Below are 15,292 nucleotides of genomic sequence, written 5' to 3'. Positions count from 1 at the left end.
CCCCCCCCCCCCATTTTGTTACTTTGCTAGAGGAGGATCCAAAGCTACCTGCCTCCCCTGCACACTGGCCTCTGTTCTCCACCTGCTCACGGTTATGCCCCGGCACCTGGCACCTCTGTACCAAGGCAAATGCAAACCATAGCTTTGGCAAACACCTGCAAATGAACTACTACTGGTTATAGCTTAAAGCTGCAGCTCGGAAGGTCCTGGGTTTTTTTAAAAAAAAAAAAAAAGCACGCATACTTTTAACTTTTGTCACTCATGGCTCATGGATGGAGAGGCTATTGTTATTGTTATTATTATTTTGAAGAGGGAAAAAAAAGGGAAAGAAATGAGCCAGAAAGGGGAGAGAATCCACACCACTGCCAGGCTTACTTTCTAAATGAGTTTCGCTTTACACCTCTAAGACCTTGGCTCCATCGTCCTGTTTGTTGCCTCCCTGAGAGTCTCCTCTTAATCCACATTTCTCCTCAAACTGAAATCAGGCCTTCTGGGGGTCTGCTCGACACTATCAATGCACACATTCCGGCCCCTGCACGCATACACATTCTCATATTGATCGATGATGACTTGAGCTAGGGACAAACACAGAGATATTTCAGGCTCAAGGGAAGAAGTCACCTCCGGAGAAAAGGAGTCTAAATAATTTAAATATCCAATATTTGACGTACTTGGTAATTTTATGTGAGGAAATGTCCAACAAGCATTACAGCCCACACCCCTAACCTTCTTCTTCCCCAGGGGTTCCCGAGACTCTCATACTCCTGTGGGGAGGACCCTGAAAGCAAAGACCCCCTACTCCCACCCCGGCAGTCCCAGGAGCAGCATAACCTTGAAAGAGAATTGAAAAGCCACTTTTCAAGCTGATGGAAATCAGAATCCATTATAATTAAGGGCCGCTTTCCTCTCCCTCAATACCTTCTTCCGAACCTCCGTTTAAATTCTGCAGGTACCTAAGAGGACTCTTTGCCAGGAGGGAAAATCCGGAGACTCTAAGCGAAAGGGTCACTGTTTGGGGTGAGGGTGGGGCTACTAGCATAGCAGCAGCGCTGCTAACTAGCCTCCTCGGACTGGCCGGGGTAAGTGGAAGTAGTCTCTGGGGCAAGGTGGAGGGTTCGAAACTTCACCTAACCAGAGGTGATCCACACACAGCCTTTATCTTAGAGCTGTCTCCAAAGTTCTTTGGCGGGATGGTGAGAGGAAGGGATGGGTGGTGTGGAAAGAAAAGAACCGTGTTAGGGAAGAAAACCTGAGTCTGTACGTTTCTTTCAGGAAAAAAGGGGGGGAAAGAAGGGGAAAAAAAGAGAGGGGCGTTTGGGGTGGAGAAAAGAAAAACACAAAGTTACTTAGGAAAGCTACCGGTGAGAAGCTAGAGTTTTCATTAGATTCTTTTTTATCTTAATTATTAAGTCTGCGGAGGACCCTTTCCAGGACGGCACAATGAACGAACGCTCCGAGTGCCACCGACGCGCGATGGGACGCGGAGGGCCAGAAGGGAGACCCTGGCAGGTGAGAGCGCGGGTGGCTCCTGTTGAACTGCGATAGTTGAGGCTTGTGGTCAGTTCTCCCCTTCCCACCCAGTACGCTCGGAAAACTGTCCCAAGACTCCGAAGCTATGGAGAGTCGCGTCCTGTCCCCGCAGCCTCAGCCACCCGTGTAGCTCGCTTAACCCACGTTCTGGCGCTGCTCAGCCCGCGGCAGAGAAACAGCATCCGACACGTTGCCCCGAACGTCAAACCGACTTCACCTCCGCAGCACAGAGCGGGCCACCCGGCTCCCGGCGGCGGGACACGGGTCCCCAAGCAGAACGTGCAGAGCGCAGCGCTCCGGGCCCTGCCGCACCCCAGGGACTCTTGAGGACCGCCACACCGAGCGCGTCCCGCTGGGACCCCCGCGGCCGCACGACGTTGGTCGTCTGCAGTTCCCCCTCACAGGCGCCAGCACACCTGATTTTTATGCCCCTGGCTGAAGTCATTTTTGGGTACCCAGGATGGAAATCAAAGCGCCGGTGGGGAGGATTCCAAGGCGGGACAGGACACCCTTGCGGTCACTTTCCCGCACCTGTTCTGGGCTTCCGCCTGCCCGTCACGGAAATGGTGATATTTGTCACCGTGGAGCAAATTCAGAGTGAGCGAGAAAGCGCCACTGTTGTCTAAAAGTAAGGGCTCATGAAAGATGATGCGGGAAAAGTTAAGAGGAGGGCTTAAGAAACCCGGACAAGTGTGCGGTTTGCCCCCATCTACGTCCGGAGTGCCCCTCCTAGGTCCCTGCCACTTCAGGAATGTGTAGAAGAAGAACTGCGACATCCAGGATAGAGACACTTGGATGGGCAGACGGACAGACAGACAGACAGACACAGACAGACGGGAAAGTAAGGCACCTACTGGTTGTGGTAGCCGAGGGGGTCCGGGATGCAGAGTTCGGACACGTCCATCAGTCCCGTTTTAGCATTCCCAGTTGGAGGAGAAAGGCGGCGGGGAAATCACGCGGAAGACGAGTGAAGGGCACAGGCGAGGTGCGAGTCCCGGCCGGGCACCGTGAGCGCGAGAAGGCGGAGTGGGAGGACGCGGCCGCGGCGGGAGAGCCGGAGGCAGAGAGCCGCGCGCAGCTCCGCGCTCCCACTCATCCGCGCGCTCTGCGAACGGGCAGAGGGGACGCGATGCCGTGGAGGAGGCTGGGGCGCCCGACACTTGGAGCCCACTAACCCTACTGTAGCTTTAAGGCTGAGAGACTGATGTATGATTTGGCTCCTATTGGCTATCTCTCAGGGGCTGGACTTAAAGTGACAGAATCGAGCTGGGGTGGGGGAAGGGGGGCCAGCCCGAGAGACTTCAATGGAATAGGGCACTCCCGCGGGCAAGCAAGGTCCCCACCTCCTGTGGAGTAGGAAGGCTGGATTTTAGAGTCCTAAAGCTTGCGGTTCTTGCTTTTGCAGCTGCAAAGCAGAGGGGAAGTCAAACTGCTTGGTGGGACTGTTGGAAGGGAGGGTGCTAATACATGCACCCCCCGCACCCCCACCCCCAACACCGGCTCACAGCTCTATGAACCCACAGGCTTGGCAAAACCCCTCTGAGTCTCTTGGAATAGGTTTGTTCTCCAAATTAAAAACGAGTCACATTCCGCACCATCGCCACCACGGAGAAGCGGCCAGTGGCTTAGAAATCCGCAGGATCTAACCTCGCTTTTAAGGGTCAGGGCAGCAGGTGAGGTGCAGCCAGCCAGAGGAGAGAGAGAGATTCCCTTCCCCCGCTCCTATCACCTGGGCCAGTCTGCTTTGAACAGCTGGCTTGTGGCTCGATGCAAGGTGTGTGTCCATAAAAATGCCTCGAGACGACAAAAGTCAGGCTTCGCCCATTGGCAAATCTCAACAGTGCACTCGGGCCCCCAGGCTCCAGGCATAAATCCCCGTCTGCTTGGGAAAAACACAATTGTGCTTTTAAACCTCCAACTTACCTGTCACAGCTTCTCTGAGGCACTCGTTGACACTGTCAAACGCACACCTGAATTGCCAGCTATCAACGCACCTGCATCCCTGTCGGCCTCTCCCTCTATGAACCAGAACATTATGGGCTGCCACTGTACCAAAATGAGCCATAAGTCAAGTCTCAACTCTTCTTGTGGGGCTTTTCACCTTGGGGATGCGCCTGCCACAGGGATAATAATCAATTTGATTATGTGTGCTGGTGTGGATACAGAATTATTTAAAAGGGGGAGGAAAAGCCCCCAGGAGAGAGTATTACCTTATTTTCTACAAAAGACAATGAACAGTGTGTGTGTGGGGGGGGAGACATAATTTTATCACCAAAATAATGTCTAAGCCGAGTGCACCTGTAGGCAGTGCTGTGTGTTTGGGGAATAAAGCTGGGAGGGCGGGTGCTGAGAGCCTCAGGAGGGACTTGGGGGGTAGGCACTGGCTTCAAGGGCTTGACTTGAACAAATGCAGGAGTCAAGGCTGGGGAGGGAAGCTGATACTGTTCCCATGTACTGAAGTGGAGTGGTCCTGAGGCATCCTATCAAGAGATGGACAGGGATGTTTGCTCGATCAACAGACCCCCAGCAGACCTGCATCATTAAAACAAAGTAAAACAAGCAGAAAAACAAAATCCAGTGGGTATTTTATTAGACACAAAACGACGCAGAGGTATTGTCCTTGAGTTGGTTTCCACATGACCCCCATCTCTCGTGAAGGCCTCATGGCTGGGCTTCTCTGAATTCTTTCTGTCCCCAGGCACACATGGGGCTTGGCAGGGCTTTGAAAATGCGCAATTCCTGACTGTTCATTGAGGAATGAAGTCTGCTCTTTGGCCTGTATGGCCATGGACACATGGCAGGATGCTGTAGGTGTCTCTGCACTCCTCTACAGCCCAGTCACTATAGCTGCCATCTAGAAGATCCCTCTATCCCTTCCAGAGAGCACCCACATCTTCTGCCAGTCACATTGTTTCAAGTTGCTTAACACAGTTAGCAATCACAACTTTATTGATGTGAGAAGTACCGCCCCTCCTCAATAGATTGGAAGTCTCATGAAAGGAGCGACTGTGTGTGTGTGTGTGTGTGTGTGTGTGTGTGTGTGTGTGTGTGTGTGTGTGTGTTTGATGTTCACTGGAGAATTCCAGCATCCTGTACCCAGCAATGCCTTGTGAAGAGCAGCTCATGGACAAAGGTTACACAGCAAGATCTTTTGGGGGGGAAATCCTTTCTCCAGATGTGTGCCATACTGGCTCGATATGCTAGGCAGTGACAGCTACCACCCCTACTCAGCCCCAAAACATGGGGGTGAGGGGTGTAGTGCACTGTGTAGTTTTGCCACAAGGTTCACTAAGATGGGTATGTTCAATGCCTTTCCAACCTACGATCGTTTCGATTCATGATAGGTTGATGGAGATGTAACCCCATCCTGAGCTGAGAAGCACCTGCATTTAGAACTCTCATCAGGTTTGATAAATGGAGAGATTCGTGCACTTCCCTGTGTGCTGAATTGTCCTTCTCCAGGTCATACTCCAAATACTGGTGAAGTATGCCAGCGGGGTCTGGATTTCTGCTTAAAACCACTTCTTAATGTTCACAGATGGGTCTCCCGCCTTTCTCTGCTTCCTCCTTCCTTGAGCACAAGTTCTTTCAGAAGTTGTGAGGTCAGTAGTATGAGCCTCTGGGTGTATTCTGGGTGTATTACACTGGGGTCTGGGCATCTGAGCCTCTGGGTACATTCTGTACCTAGACACACTGAGGTCTGGGCATCTGTGTCCACCTCATAATTACATCATGATGGACTCCTGAGAGGGCAAAGGGGATTGCTGATTGATGAGCGCCAATTTCATGACCTGCTCTCCTGCCCTAATACACTGTCTACAACCATGAGCATTCAACACAGCCTACACTGCTCCAAAATCCCATACTTCCCTTTGGATTAAAAAGCTCCAAGTAGGCCATGGATCCAATCAGACATAGGTCCACTTGGTCCGATCGTCTGCTAGTCCCAACATACCTGGACTCCATCCATAAGTGTTGCAATAATGTCTGTGCCTGGGTCTTTTGCCACCTTTGCAACCACTCCAAGCACAGCAACCTTTGTCCCTGGTGTGGGACAAAGGTTGTTCCTTCAGAGCCCAGTCTCAATTTTACCCTCCATCCTTTGGGGCAGCCTTCCCAAACCAGTCTTCTATTTTCCACAAACAAGGTGGTCGTTAAGAAATGTCTGGCAAGCTCCATAATTTCCTCCTCCCATATGCTCTAGGATCAACTGCTAAAGGACATCGTATGTATCTCATAGTGGAACTAGTGGACCCAGTTCGGTCTCCCCCTCCCCAGAAGACTTGGTGGTCTCATCGATGAATAAGACCCACCCACCGGCAGTTTTAGGAAATCTAACCTCTGGTCATTGAATTCAATGGATGTTAGGGCTCGAAGTTTGGTTCTGCCATCCCTCACCCACTCCCACATCTCCTGAAGTCAAGGGTGCAAGAGAGAACAAGGCTGTGGGGAAACCCCCAACGTGTAGACGCATTTCTTACCACCAGTCCCGGCAGAAGAGGCTGACTCCATGGAAATGTTTGGATCATAAGCCCAAACCAACTCTGCTCCAGCCCACAGTGGGGACCGGAGAAGGCAGATCCTGGGAGGGCATCCATGGACAGTCTACAGTGACTAAAGCAGGCCTGACCAAGACAGTGACCTTAGCCTGAGCATCTCTGAGGACCGTGTGTCATGGGCTCCAGGCTGGAGGAATGTCCCCAGCCACACACCTCTGCAGATCTGCTGCTTTCTCATATGCTTGAATCTGGGTATGGAGTTATATCATCTAGTGGGGGCCAGCAGACTGCCAGCCCATTGGCTGGCACTTGTGCCAAGGATCATAAGGAACTGATAACACTAATACAATGTGAGTTTGTGCTCTGTAATAGTCTCCTGCTGACAGATAAATGTTACAGAAACATGATGGCTTTTCCTGAAGCTCTAATGGGCCATTATTGGGGCTAGAAAGCTTGTGTTCTATTAGCACTGTCACCATAACACCAAAAACTATGAAGGGGGGGGGGATCTTGAGTGGATAAATGCTAGGGTTCTGGCTAAATACTACTATCTGAAATCTATACCAAGGGTCTTGTAAGAATATCCAGATATTTCAAAACTCTGTTACCTGCCCTGTCATTACACACCCCAAAGATCTCATGCTCACCAACACAGCTGAATAGTACATTAAAGCTCCATGTTTAGCATACGGATTGGTTCTTCCTGTAGGTCCAGTGCAGAAGACAACAGAAGCCAGTAGGGAGAATGAAGGACCAGAAAAGTGAGAAATGAAGATTTTCCTTCCTTCCTCCCTATCGCCAGGACAATCAGAGGGCATCATGGCTGTAATAGCATTGTTGATGAAGTTCTGGGGGAGGAAAAGAAGTGTTGGCAGGACACAAAGAGAGAAGAGACAGAGAAGTGAGGGAGAGGAAGAAGAACAAGAAGGAAAACCGTGCCTTGACAGTACCTGGTAGCTAAGCGGCATTGAACGAGCTATTGACTGGATGAATGATCTAATTAAGTATTTTCCATTACAGTGCATTCTGGGTTTGTTTTTTTTTTTTTCTTATAACAAAGAAACTTGACCTTATTTTTGTCTGTGTCACATATTAATTTATCATCCAATTTCTTGTGACTCTGACATCAATTTGAGCACAAAACATCCTTGACTAGAAATGATAGTATAAGCAATTCATCTCAAGTCTTATTGGTAAAGAAAAACTTCTCAACCGATGATAGTTTAACTACAAATGTCCTGCTGTCAAAATCCTCTGGCCACAAAGAAAATGGAAAATTGGACTGCATTTACATTTCTTTTTTAAAAAAAATTCCATGTGTGTGTGTGTGTGTGTGTGTGTGTGTGTGTGTGTGTGTGTGCATACATGTATGCCATGGGGTATATGTGGAGGTCAAAACTCTGTTCCCTGCCTCCTCATCATACACGCCAAAGACCTCATGCTTCCTAGGGCAGCTGAATAGTATATTAAAGCTCCCTCCTTAGCACACAGATTGGTTCTTCCTGTAGGTCCTGTGCAGAAGACAAGATGTCAGAGGACAAGTCCTAAGAGTTAGTTTTTGCCTTTTAACAAGTGGGGCCCAGGAATCAAACACAAGTTATTGGGCTTGGTGGCAGGTACCTTTACCCACTGAGCCACCACACAAATACACACACACACACACACACACACACACACAATTTACATTTCTAGTCTCAAGTATAACTATTTTAAATAAAACATAAAATACATGAAATTTGAGGGGAAATTAAACCCTAACATTGAAATGTTATTATCAAGTAAGAGGAAAATCTTGTGCCAGTTGAACCTGTCTCAGCACTGACACCAGAATTCAAAACTGGGATGAATTCAGGCCAGGGCTACATAGCAAGAAAAAAGGAAAATCAAAATTGGAGACTTTTGAGTAGGTGTAGCAGCACATATTCAAGATTCCAGCCAGTGGGCAACTGAGGCCAGGGAACTGTGAATTTTGAGCCAAAAACAAATCAACAAGACAAGATGAAAACACAAACCAAATAGATGGCCACGATCAACTAGGGATGGTGTAACGTGTTTTGATTTCCTAATGATGCAGTTAAATAAAAAGCTCCCTCGGAATGTTTTACAGAGAGTGATATGGGGTAAAGTCTTTAGGGGAAAAATGGGAAGGTTTTGTGAAGTGTAACATGCTACACCTATGCAAGATATGGTGAAGAAGATAGCCTTCAGTAGATCTCTGATAGGAGCAAACTCAGGCCCACCACTGCCTTTACAGATGTATGATGTAATTAAGCCAATCCCCTTGGTGAGCTCCCCCACTGCTCTCAATGATGCAATTATGAATGGGTCAGTAGCAACTCCAGATGAAGGCTGGACCTTCGCAGGCAGGGCCATCCATAGCATCTTTCTTCTTCATGAGCACCTGGAAACCCGAGACCACAATAGATTCCTGACTTAGGAGGAAATGACAAGGCAAAGAGCGTGGCTGCAGGAGAACCAAAGTGAGTTTAGAAAGATGGGCAAAAAGGCAGTCACCGATCCAAGATTTAATACAGATAAACACCAGTAATACACTTGTCAGGGATGACCCTCCGAGCCACAGACTGTAGGATGGCTGCGGGAAAGAGCAGCGAAGCAGAGAGACACCTGGGGTCAGCGTAGATAGCACATTAAACACGGGCACAAGGTTCAATGGCATGATAAACACGGCTTTGGGGTAATTCCGCCAGGCCCAGCCGAGCAGGGAGCAGCAGTAATTCCTCTTTACACCTGCTGACTGAAGGCACGGGTGAGGTTTATACTCAACCCCAGGGACTTGCTCTGAAAGACAACTGCAAACCTGGCAATGAAGGGACTTGGAGAAAGGAGGTGTCAGCAGCATTGTGGAGGGCATGCAAACCCCAGAGAGAAAGGGACAAACCTGGGACAGGAGGACCGGGCTCTCTGGCCTATGGAAGCACAGATGTTGGGGTCCCAGACTCACTGACTGGTCCCTGCTTTCTCTCATCGGCAGCTGTCTCCAGAGTTCCCCAAACTCTGTCCTTTTGGCTCCCCTCTGTGGATGGCTTTGAGGTAGGGTCTCTCTTCTCCCCTTTTGTTCTAGTTTTCTGATTTGTTTTAGACAAAGTCTTACTGCATGGTTCTGGCTGGCCAGGACATTGCTATGTAGACCAGGTTGGTCTTCAAGCTTGGGGAAAGCCTCCTGCTCCTGAATGCTGGTATTACAAGTGCGGAAGTACCAGGGCTAAGACAAAACCAAACTGCCTGGGTCTGTGACTTCGTACTTAAAGCTCCTGTTACCCTTTAGGCCTTTTTGGGTGGGGAGGGGCTATCGGTGAAGGGCGGTCCTTGTGGTCCTGAATCACTTCCTTGCCCACTGTGTAGACTCTGAGGAAGGGCTGAGTGCCCACCTGCCTGTGTTGAGGCAAATGCTGCTTCTCCTTGCTCTGGTTTACTCTGCTTAGTTTGACTTGTATTTGGTCCAGACAGAATTCCCCCCCCCCCAGGAGTTCTCTACTCCTATCCCAGGAGATTCATCTTCGTGCTTGCTTTCCAGGGGATGCAACTCAGGGTCTTGTACACTAGACAAGCATTGTACCAGTGTGGTATGCCTTCAAGCCCTTCTTCTTCTTCTTTTTTCTTTTTTAAAGGTTTATTTATTTATTATATGTAAGTACACTGTAACTGTCTTCAGACACACCAGAAAAGGGCATCGGATCTCATTACAGATGGTTGTGAGCCACCATGTGGTTGCTGGGATTTGAACTCAGGACCCTTGGAAGAGCAGTCAGTTCTCTTAACCGCTGAGCCATCTCTCCAGCCTACCCTTATCCTTCTGAGACACAGTCTTGCTATGTAGCTCAGGTTGGCCCAGAACTATTTGCTCGCTTTTTCAGTGCCTAGATTATAAGTGTATGCTACCACACCAGTGTGCTCACTCCTTGTGGCCAGAATTCAGTCACATGCTCACCTTTCAATCAATCACTGCCAATGAAGAACTGTCCTGTCATGGCTACCTGAAAAGTGTATTTACTCACAGGAGGTAAAGGCTTGGTTTTAGAACACATGAATGCTTAAAACCAAGGTATTCAGTTATCTTGATGAAAGCAGAGATGGTTCTTGGGTAGGGAACTCTGGTAGAGTCTCCCACAGCTGGTGGTGTATCATGGGCAGGTGATGGGATCAGACCACCATGTCGGCAAGTATAAATAGGACTCTAGTTTATATGGACACAAATAAAAATAAAATGGGCTAAACATTGGGTTGCTTTTTAATAAATAGCATTTTCTCCAGCAAATCAAAACTACTGATAAAAAAAAAAATACTCCTCCCAAGAAAGTCTTTCGTTGGCCAAAGTCCTAAGCAATTGCTGCAGTTGAAGGTGCATACACCTGCTGCATTGTGCATGCAGAGGCTGCAGTTGCTGGCGTGCACACATGCTGCGTTGTGCATGCAGAGGCTGCAGTTGCTGGCGTGCACACATGCTGCATTTTGCATGCAGAGGCTGCTGTTGCTGGCACACACACATGCTGCACTGTGCACGCAGACATCTGAGGACAACTTTTGGGAGTTGGTTCTTTCCTCCCACCATGTGGATTCCCAGCACTGGCCCTAGTGTTTCCGGGCATGATAGCAAGTGCCGTTAGCAAGTGAGCCAGTTGTCTGGCTCTCGCCTTAAACTCCCAATCATCCTGCCTCCACCTCCAAAGGATTCCACCAGGAGATATCACAGTGAGTTCTGAGAACTTCTTCCCATAGATAAACCACGGTCATCTCCAAGGCACCGAAAGGGCCCAGAGTTGCTCACAGAGCTGTCATGATCTGCCCCTCTAACCATTTTTCCTAACTGAATAATTCTGCCTTTTGTCACATATCACCAATGAAGACTTTCTATTTTCTTCCTCCTTCCCTTTCTCCCTCCCTCTTTCTCTCCCTCCCTTCACTTATCCTTCTCTCCCTCCCTCCCTTCTTTCACCACACAGCCACACTGTTAGTCTCATGTACTAAACTGGCCTTAAACCCTTTAGATAGCCAAGGACGGCCCTGAACTCCTGATCCTTCTACTTCCACCTCTCAAGTGCTGGATTTAAGACCGACCATCTCCTAGTCCTATGGTGGACTTTCTGTTTGGGCCTGTGCCTTAAGTATTGTTTCAAAGTGACACCATTCTTATACATTCTTCTGAGAGAAAGCATTTCATTGGGGATCTGCTGACTGTTTCAGAGGGTTATGATCATCATGGCAGGAAGCAGACAGGTGTGGAGCTTGAGCAGTAGTTGAAAGCTTTACATTCTGATCCGCAGGCAGCAGGCAGAGAGAGAAAGAGAGAGAGAGAGAGAGAGAGAGAGAGAGAGAGAGAGAGAGAGAGAGAGAGAGAGAGAGAGAGCGACTGTGCCTGGCATGGGCTTTAGAAACTTCAAAGCCCACACATCCAACAAGACCACACCTCCTAATTCTTTCCAAACAGTTCCACTAGCTGGTGACTAAACTTTCAAATATATGAACCATTCTCATTCAAGCCCACCATAAAAATTCATTTTCGCTGTTATTCATTTTCAAGCCACAACAAGGAGTGTACTAATCATGCTGTATTTTCTGGCTCAGTGAGCTGGAGATGTGCAAACCAGCATTTCTGAGTGTTCACTCAGTACTGGCCACTAGACACTGTCCTGCAGTTTATTCTTACCACAGAGTAAGCAAGACACTCCGCAGTTGGTATGGGTACCCCTGCCCCTCCTCTTACTGCCTAAGGAGGGAACTGAAGGTCTGCAGGTACGTACATTGCTTAGGGCCAGAAGAAATCTAAAGTTAAAAACGAAGTCAAAATCTACCCCAAGCTTACTCTCTGTTACCCTGCTACCTTCATCAGAGTCAATACTAGTGGCTTTCGGGGCTAGCTTGGGAATCTGATCACAATGCATAATGGAAAATTTATGCTTCGTACAACCAACAGATTTATGTCAGGGCTTTAGCAAAACAGCCTGTTGGGAGGCCGTTGTGGACCAGACTTATCCCCGTGGCACGTGAGTTTAAGAGAACACACCCAGCTCTTACTGCAGAGTTCTTTCAAATTAGAATGAGGCTTGCCCTCAGCCGAAAGGGGAGAACATCTGAGAAAGAATGTGGTGTTGGGGAAGGGACAAACCAGTTATGGATGGAAGCCAGAGGGTATATTTTTACTTTCCATGACCCAGAGAAAGTGAAGTGCTGCCGGAAAAAGACAGAGGAGGTGATGAAAAAGAAGGCCTTCTATTGCCAAGCCAAAGCTTCCCATCAGGGTCAGTGTGCTTGGTTGGGGCAGCTCAAACACCTTCTAAGCCTAATGGATGCTTTCACAACTGTCGGCTCAGATGCCCAAGAAGTGCTACCCAAGAGGTTATCTCCTGACGCTAGTGTAGGTCCTAGGATTACAAAAGGAATGAGTTCATGAGTTCATGCTCTTCACTTTTCCAACGTGAAAGGCTATTCAAGCACAAACTGGTGGCTTTATTTTCCTGTTTCTTCCAACACCAACCAGAGCACATTTCCTTTAATCCTGTGGGTCCTGGCTAACTTATTGATTCCAGTATAGAGAGTGTTTCCTGGCTCCCAACAGCAAAGGATGAGCTAGCGTATGGGGTTCTATGGTGTCTTGATTCCTTCATAGCTCTTGATGTCTTCAATCCACAGAAAACAGACGTGCCACTAGCAGACATGTTTTTGCCTGTGGGGTTGCAGAAACACCATTTGAGAGCACTGGTTTTGAGACTTTAAAAGAAAGCCCTGAATAGCTGCCTTCCACTGAAACTGAACCTAGGACCCTGATACATCAAGCAGCCAAAAAGTAGCCATCCAGGTTCAGACAAGAAGGAAAAAAATGGACCCCTCCATTTCCACTCAGTCTGGGAACCACCCCCATCATTGTTGCTAATATGTGGGGGGTTTTTGTTTTCTAGGTTTTTTTTTTCTTTTGTTTTCCATCTATTCAGCATCACACTGATATCATCTCCATGGCTGGGCTTGAAGTACATTCATGAATAAGGCCATCAACATAAATTAATCCTGTGCTGATCATAGGCCGGATGATCACAGGCGCTGCTAGCCTCTGTTGGTTTTGTTTTGAATCAGAATCCCATTACATAGCCCTGGATGCCCTGAACTTACTGAGTAGACCAGGCTGGCCTCAAACTCACAGAGATCCTCCTGCCTCTGCCTCTGAGTGCTGGGATTAAAGGCGTTGACAGCTTCTAGAACAGTGGGTAATCCTCTCACCAAGACCCGGTGGCAGTTATAGTCTCGCAGAGGAGGAGCACGTCTCGGTACACATCAGCAATGCCCACCCCGCCAGGGATGATAGATGGTGGTGGCAGTGTGTCTTCTCATTCCCTTCTTACTCCTCTTTCTGCTTTTTGAGACCTTAGCCTAGGATGGCCTCAAAGTCATTATGTAGCAGAGGATAAACTCAAACTTCTGATCCTTCTGCAGGATAGTGGTTCTTAAAAGGGTCCTGCAGAAGTAGACATGGCAGTCCACGCCTTTAATCCCAGCACTTGTGAGGCAGAGGCAGGAAGACCTCTGAGTTTGAGGCCAGTCTGGTCTATACCAAGAGTTCTAGGACAGTCATAGCTATATAGGAAAACCCTGCCTCAAAAGAGGTGGTGGTGGTGGTGGGGCTCTATAGGTACAGCTGTTGAACATCTTCAGGCCCACATCTGCTGGGTGAGCCCTGTCAATCTGAGTTTGAGCCCCACCCTGCAGATGTCTGAATTTCTTCAATGTTGGGATCACTAATCTAAAATTCAGAAACAGTAAGTACTTTAAGTCCTTAAGTTTATTTTCTCATAGCCAAATGCTGATGTCTTCAGATTCAAAGAAAAAGTATTTTTTAAAAAAACAATCATTATCAAATTATTTAAAAATTTTTTTTCAGGTAAATTCTCGCTAGGTAACCCAGGCTGGCCTTGAGCTCATAATCGTTTTGCCTCAATTTATTAAATGCTGGGATTAAAGGTGCATACCACACACCAAGCTTATTGTTAATTTTTAAATTTATATTATTTTTATCCATATTGTGTGTGGGCAGGTATGTGCCACAGCGTGTGTGTGGAGGTTAAAGGGTGACTTTATAGAACCAGTTCACCCCATCTACCTTTCCATGAATCCTAGGCATCAAACTCAACTCACCAGGGTCATGCAGCAAGCGCTTTTACCCCTCTTAGCCATCACAATAGCCTCTTGTTACTAACATGCACTTATTTAGTCATTCATTCATTCATCTATTCATTCATTTTTCTTCCTAGATTTGTTTCCTTAAGGTTTACTTTTATAAATGGAGCAGAGACTGAAGGAAAGGCCACCCAGAGACCACCCCACCTTGGGATCCATCCCATCCATGGACACCAAACCCCAACACTACTGCTGATGCCAAGAAGTGCTTGCTGACAGGAGCCTGGTATAGCTGTCCTCCGAGAGGCTCTGCCAGCACCTGACTAAGACAGATGCAGACACTTACAGCTAGTCATTGGATTGAGCTTTGGGACCCCAATGGAAGAGTTAGAGGAAGGACAGAAGGAGCTGAAGAGGTTTGCAACCCCATAAGAAGAACAACAATATCAACCAACCAACCTCCCACCAACCCCCGAGCTCCCAGGAACTAAACCACCAACCAAAGAGTACACATGGTGGTACTCATTGCTCTAGCTGCATGTGTAGCAGAGGATAGCTTTATCTGGCATCAATGGGAGGGGAGACTGGTTGCCCCAGAGAATGGGTATGCTAGCAGGTTGAGGCAGGAATGAGTAGGTGGGTAGGTGAGTACCCTCTTAGAGGCAAAGGGGATGGGGGATGGGGGGCTTGCAGAGGGGAGATTGGGAAGGGAGAAAACATTTGAAATGCAAATAAATAAAATAATTAATTAAAAGATTTGCTTTTATTATACATTTGCATGTGTATCTGGGTGGGTATGTGCATGTGAGTGCAGTTGCCCATGATGGCCAGAAGAGGGCACCAGATTTTTTCCCTGGATTTATAGGTGTTTTTTGATACACCCAACATAGATGTTAGAAATGGAATGCTACCGGTCTCTCTGGGCTAGTGTCCTGAGCAGACCTTGGGGCAAGCTCTGCAGCCAGTCCCACAACACCCAGAGGAAGCTCCACACTCCTAGGTGCTCTAACAAGCCCAGGATCCCAGGATCCCAGAATCACAGGATCACAGAGACAGCTTGACTCTAAATTAGAGTTCTGGCACAACCAGGATCACAGGAAGGACAGGCTCCAGTCAGATTTAGCAAGGGCAGGTAGCAC

At 48.1% G+C, this 15,292-nt stretch overlaps 1 protein-coding gene across 3 annotated transcripts in view; it reads right to left on the bottom strand.

The window, feature by feature from the left end:
• Positions 1-15,292, bottom strand: part of Esrrb (estrogen related receptor beta) — a 168,147-nt gene that overhangs the window by 96,149 nt on the left and 56,706 nt on the right. The window contains exon 1 of one of the 3 annotated variants that reach the window (XM_031356915.1): positions 2,385-2,758. The exons of the other annotated variants lie outside the window; for them this stretch is intronic. Coding sequence (XP_031212775.1) covers positions 2,385-2,434 — 50 coding nt within the window. The 5' untranslated portion in view covers positions 2,435-2,758. Of the gene's footprint in view, positions 1-2,384; positions 2,759-15,292 lie in introns of those variants that run through there. 3 annotated transcript variants of the gene reach the window in all.

Source organism: Mastomys coucha, unplaced genomic scaffold (assembly GCF_008632895.1).
Source record: "Mastomys coucha isolate ucsf_1 unplaced genomic scaffold, UCSF_Mcou_1 pScaffold6, whole genome shotgun sequence".
Lineage (NCBI taxonomy): Eukaryota > Metazoa > Chordata > Mammalia > Rodentia > Muridae > Mastomys > Mastomys coucha.
The sequence above is the reverse complement of the archived record's forward strand: the minus strand, read 5'-3'. Positions and strand labels throughout refer to the sequence as shown.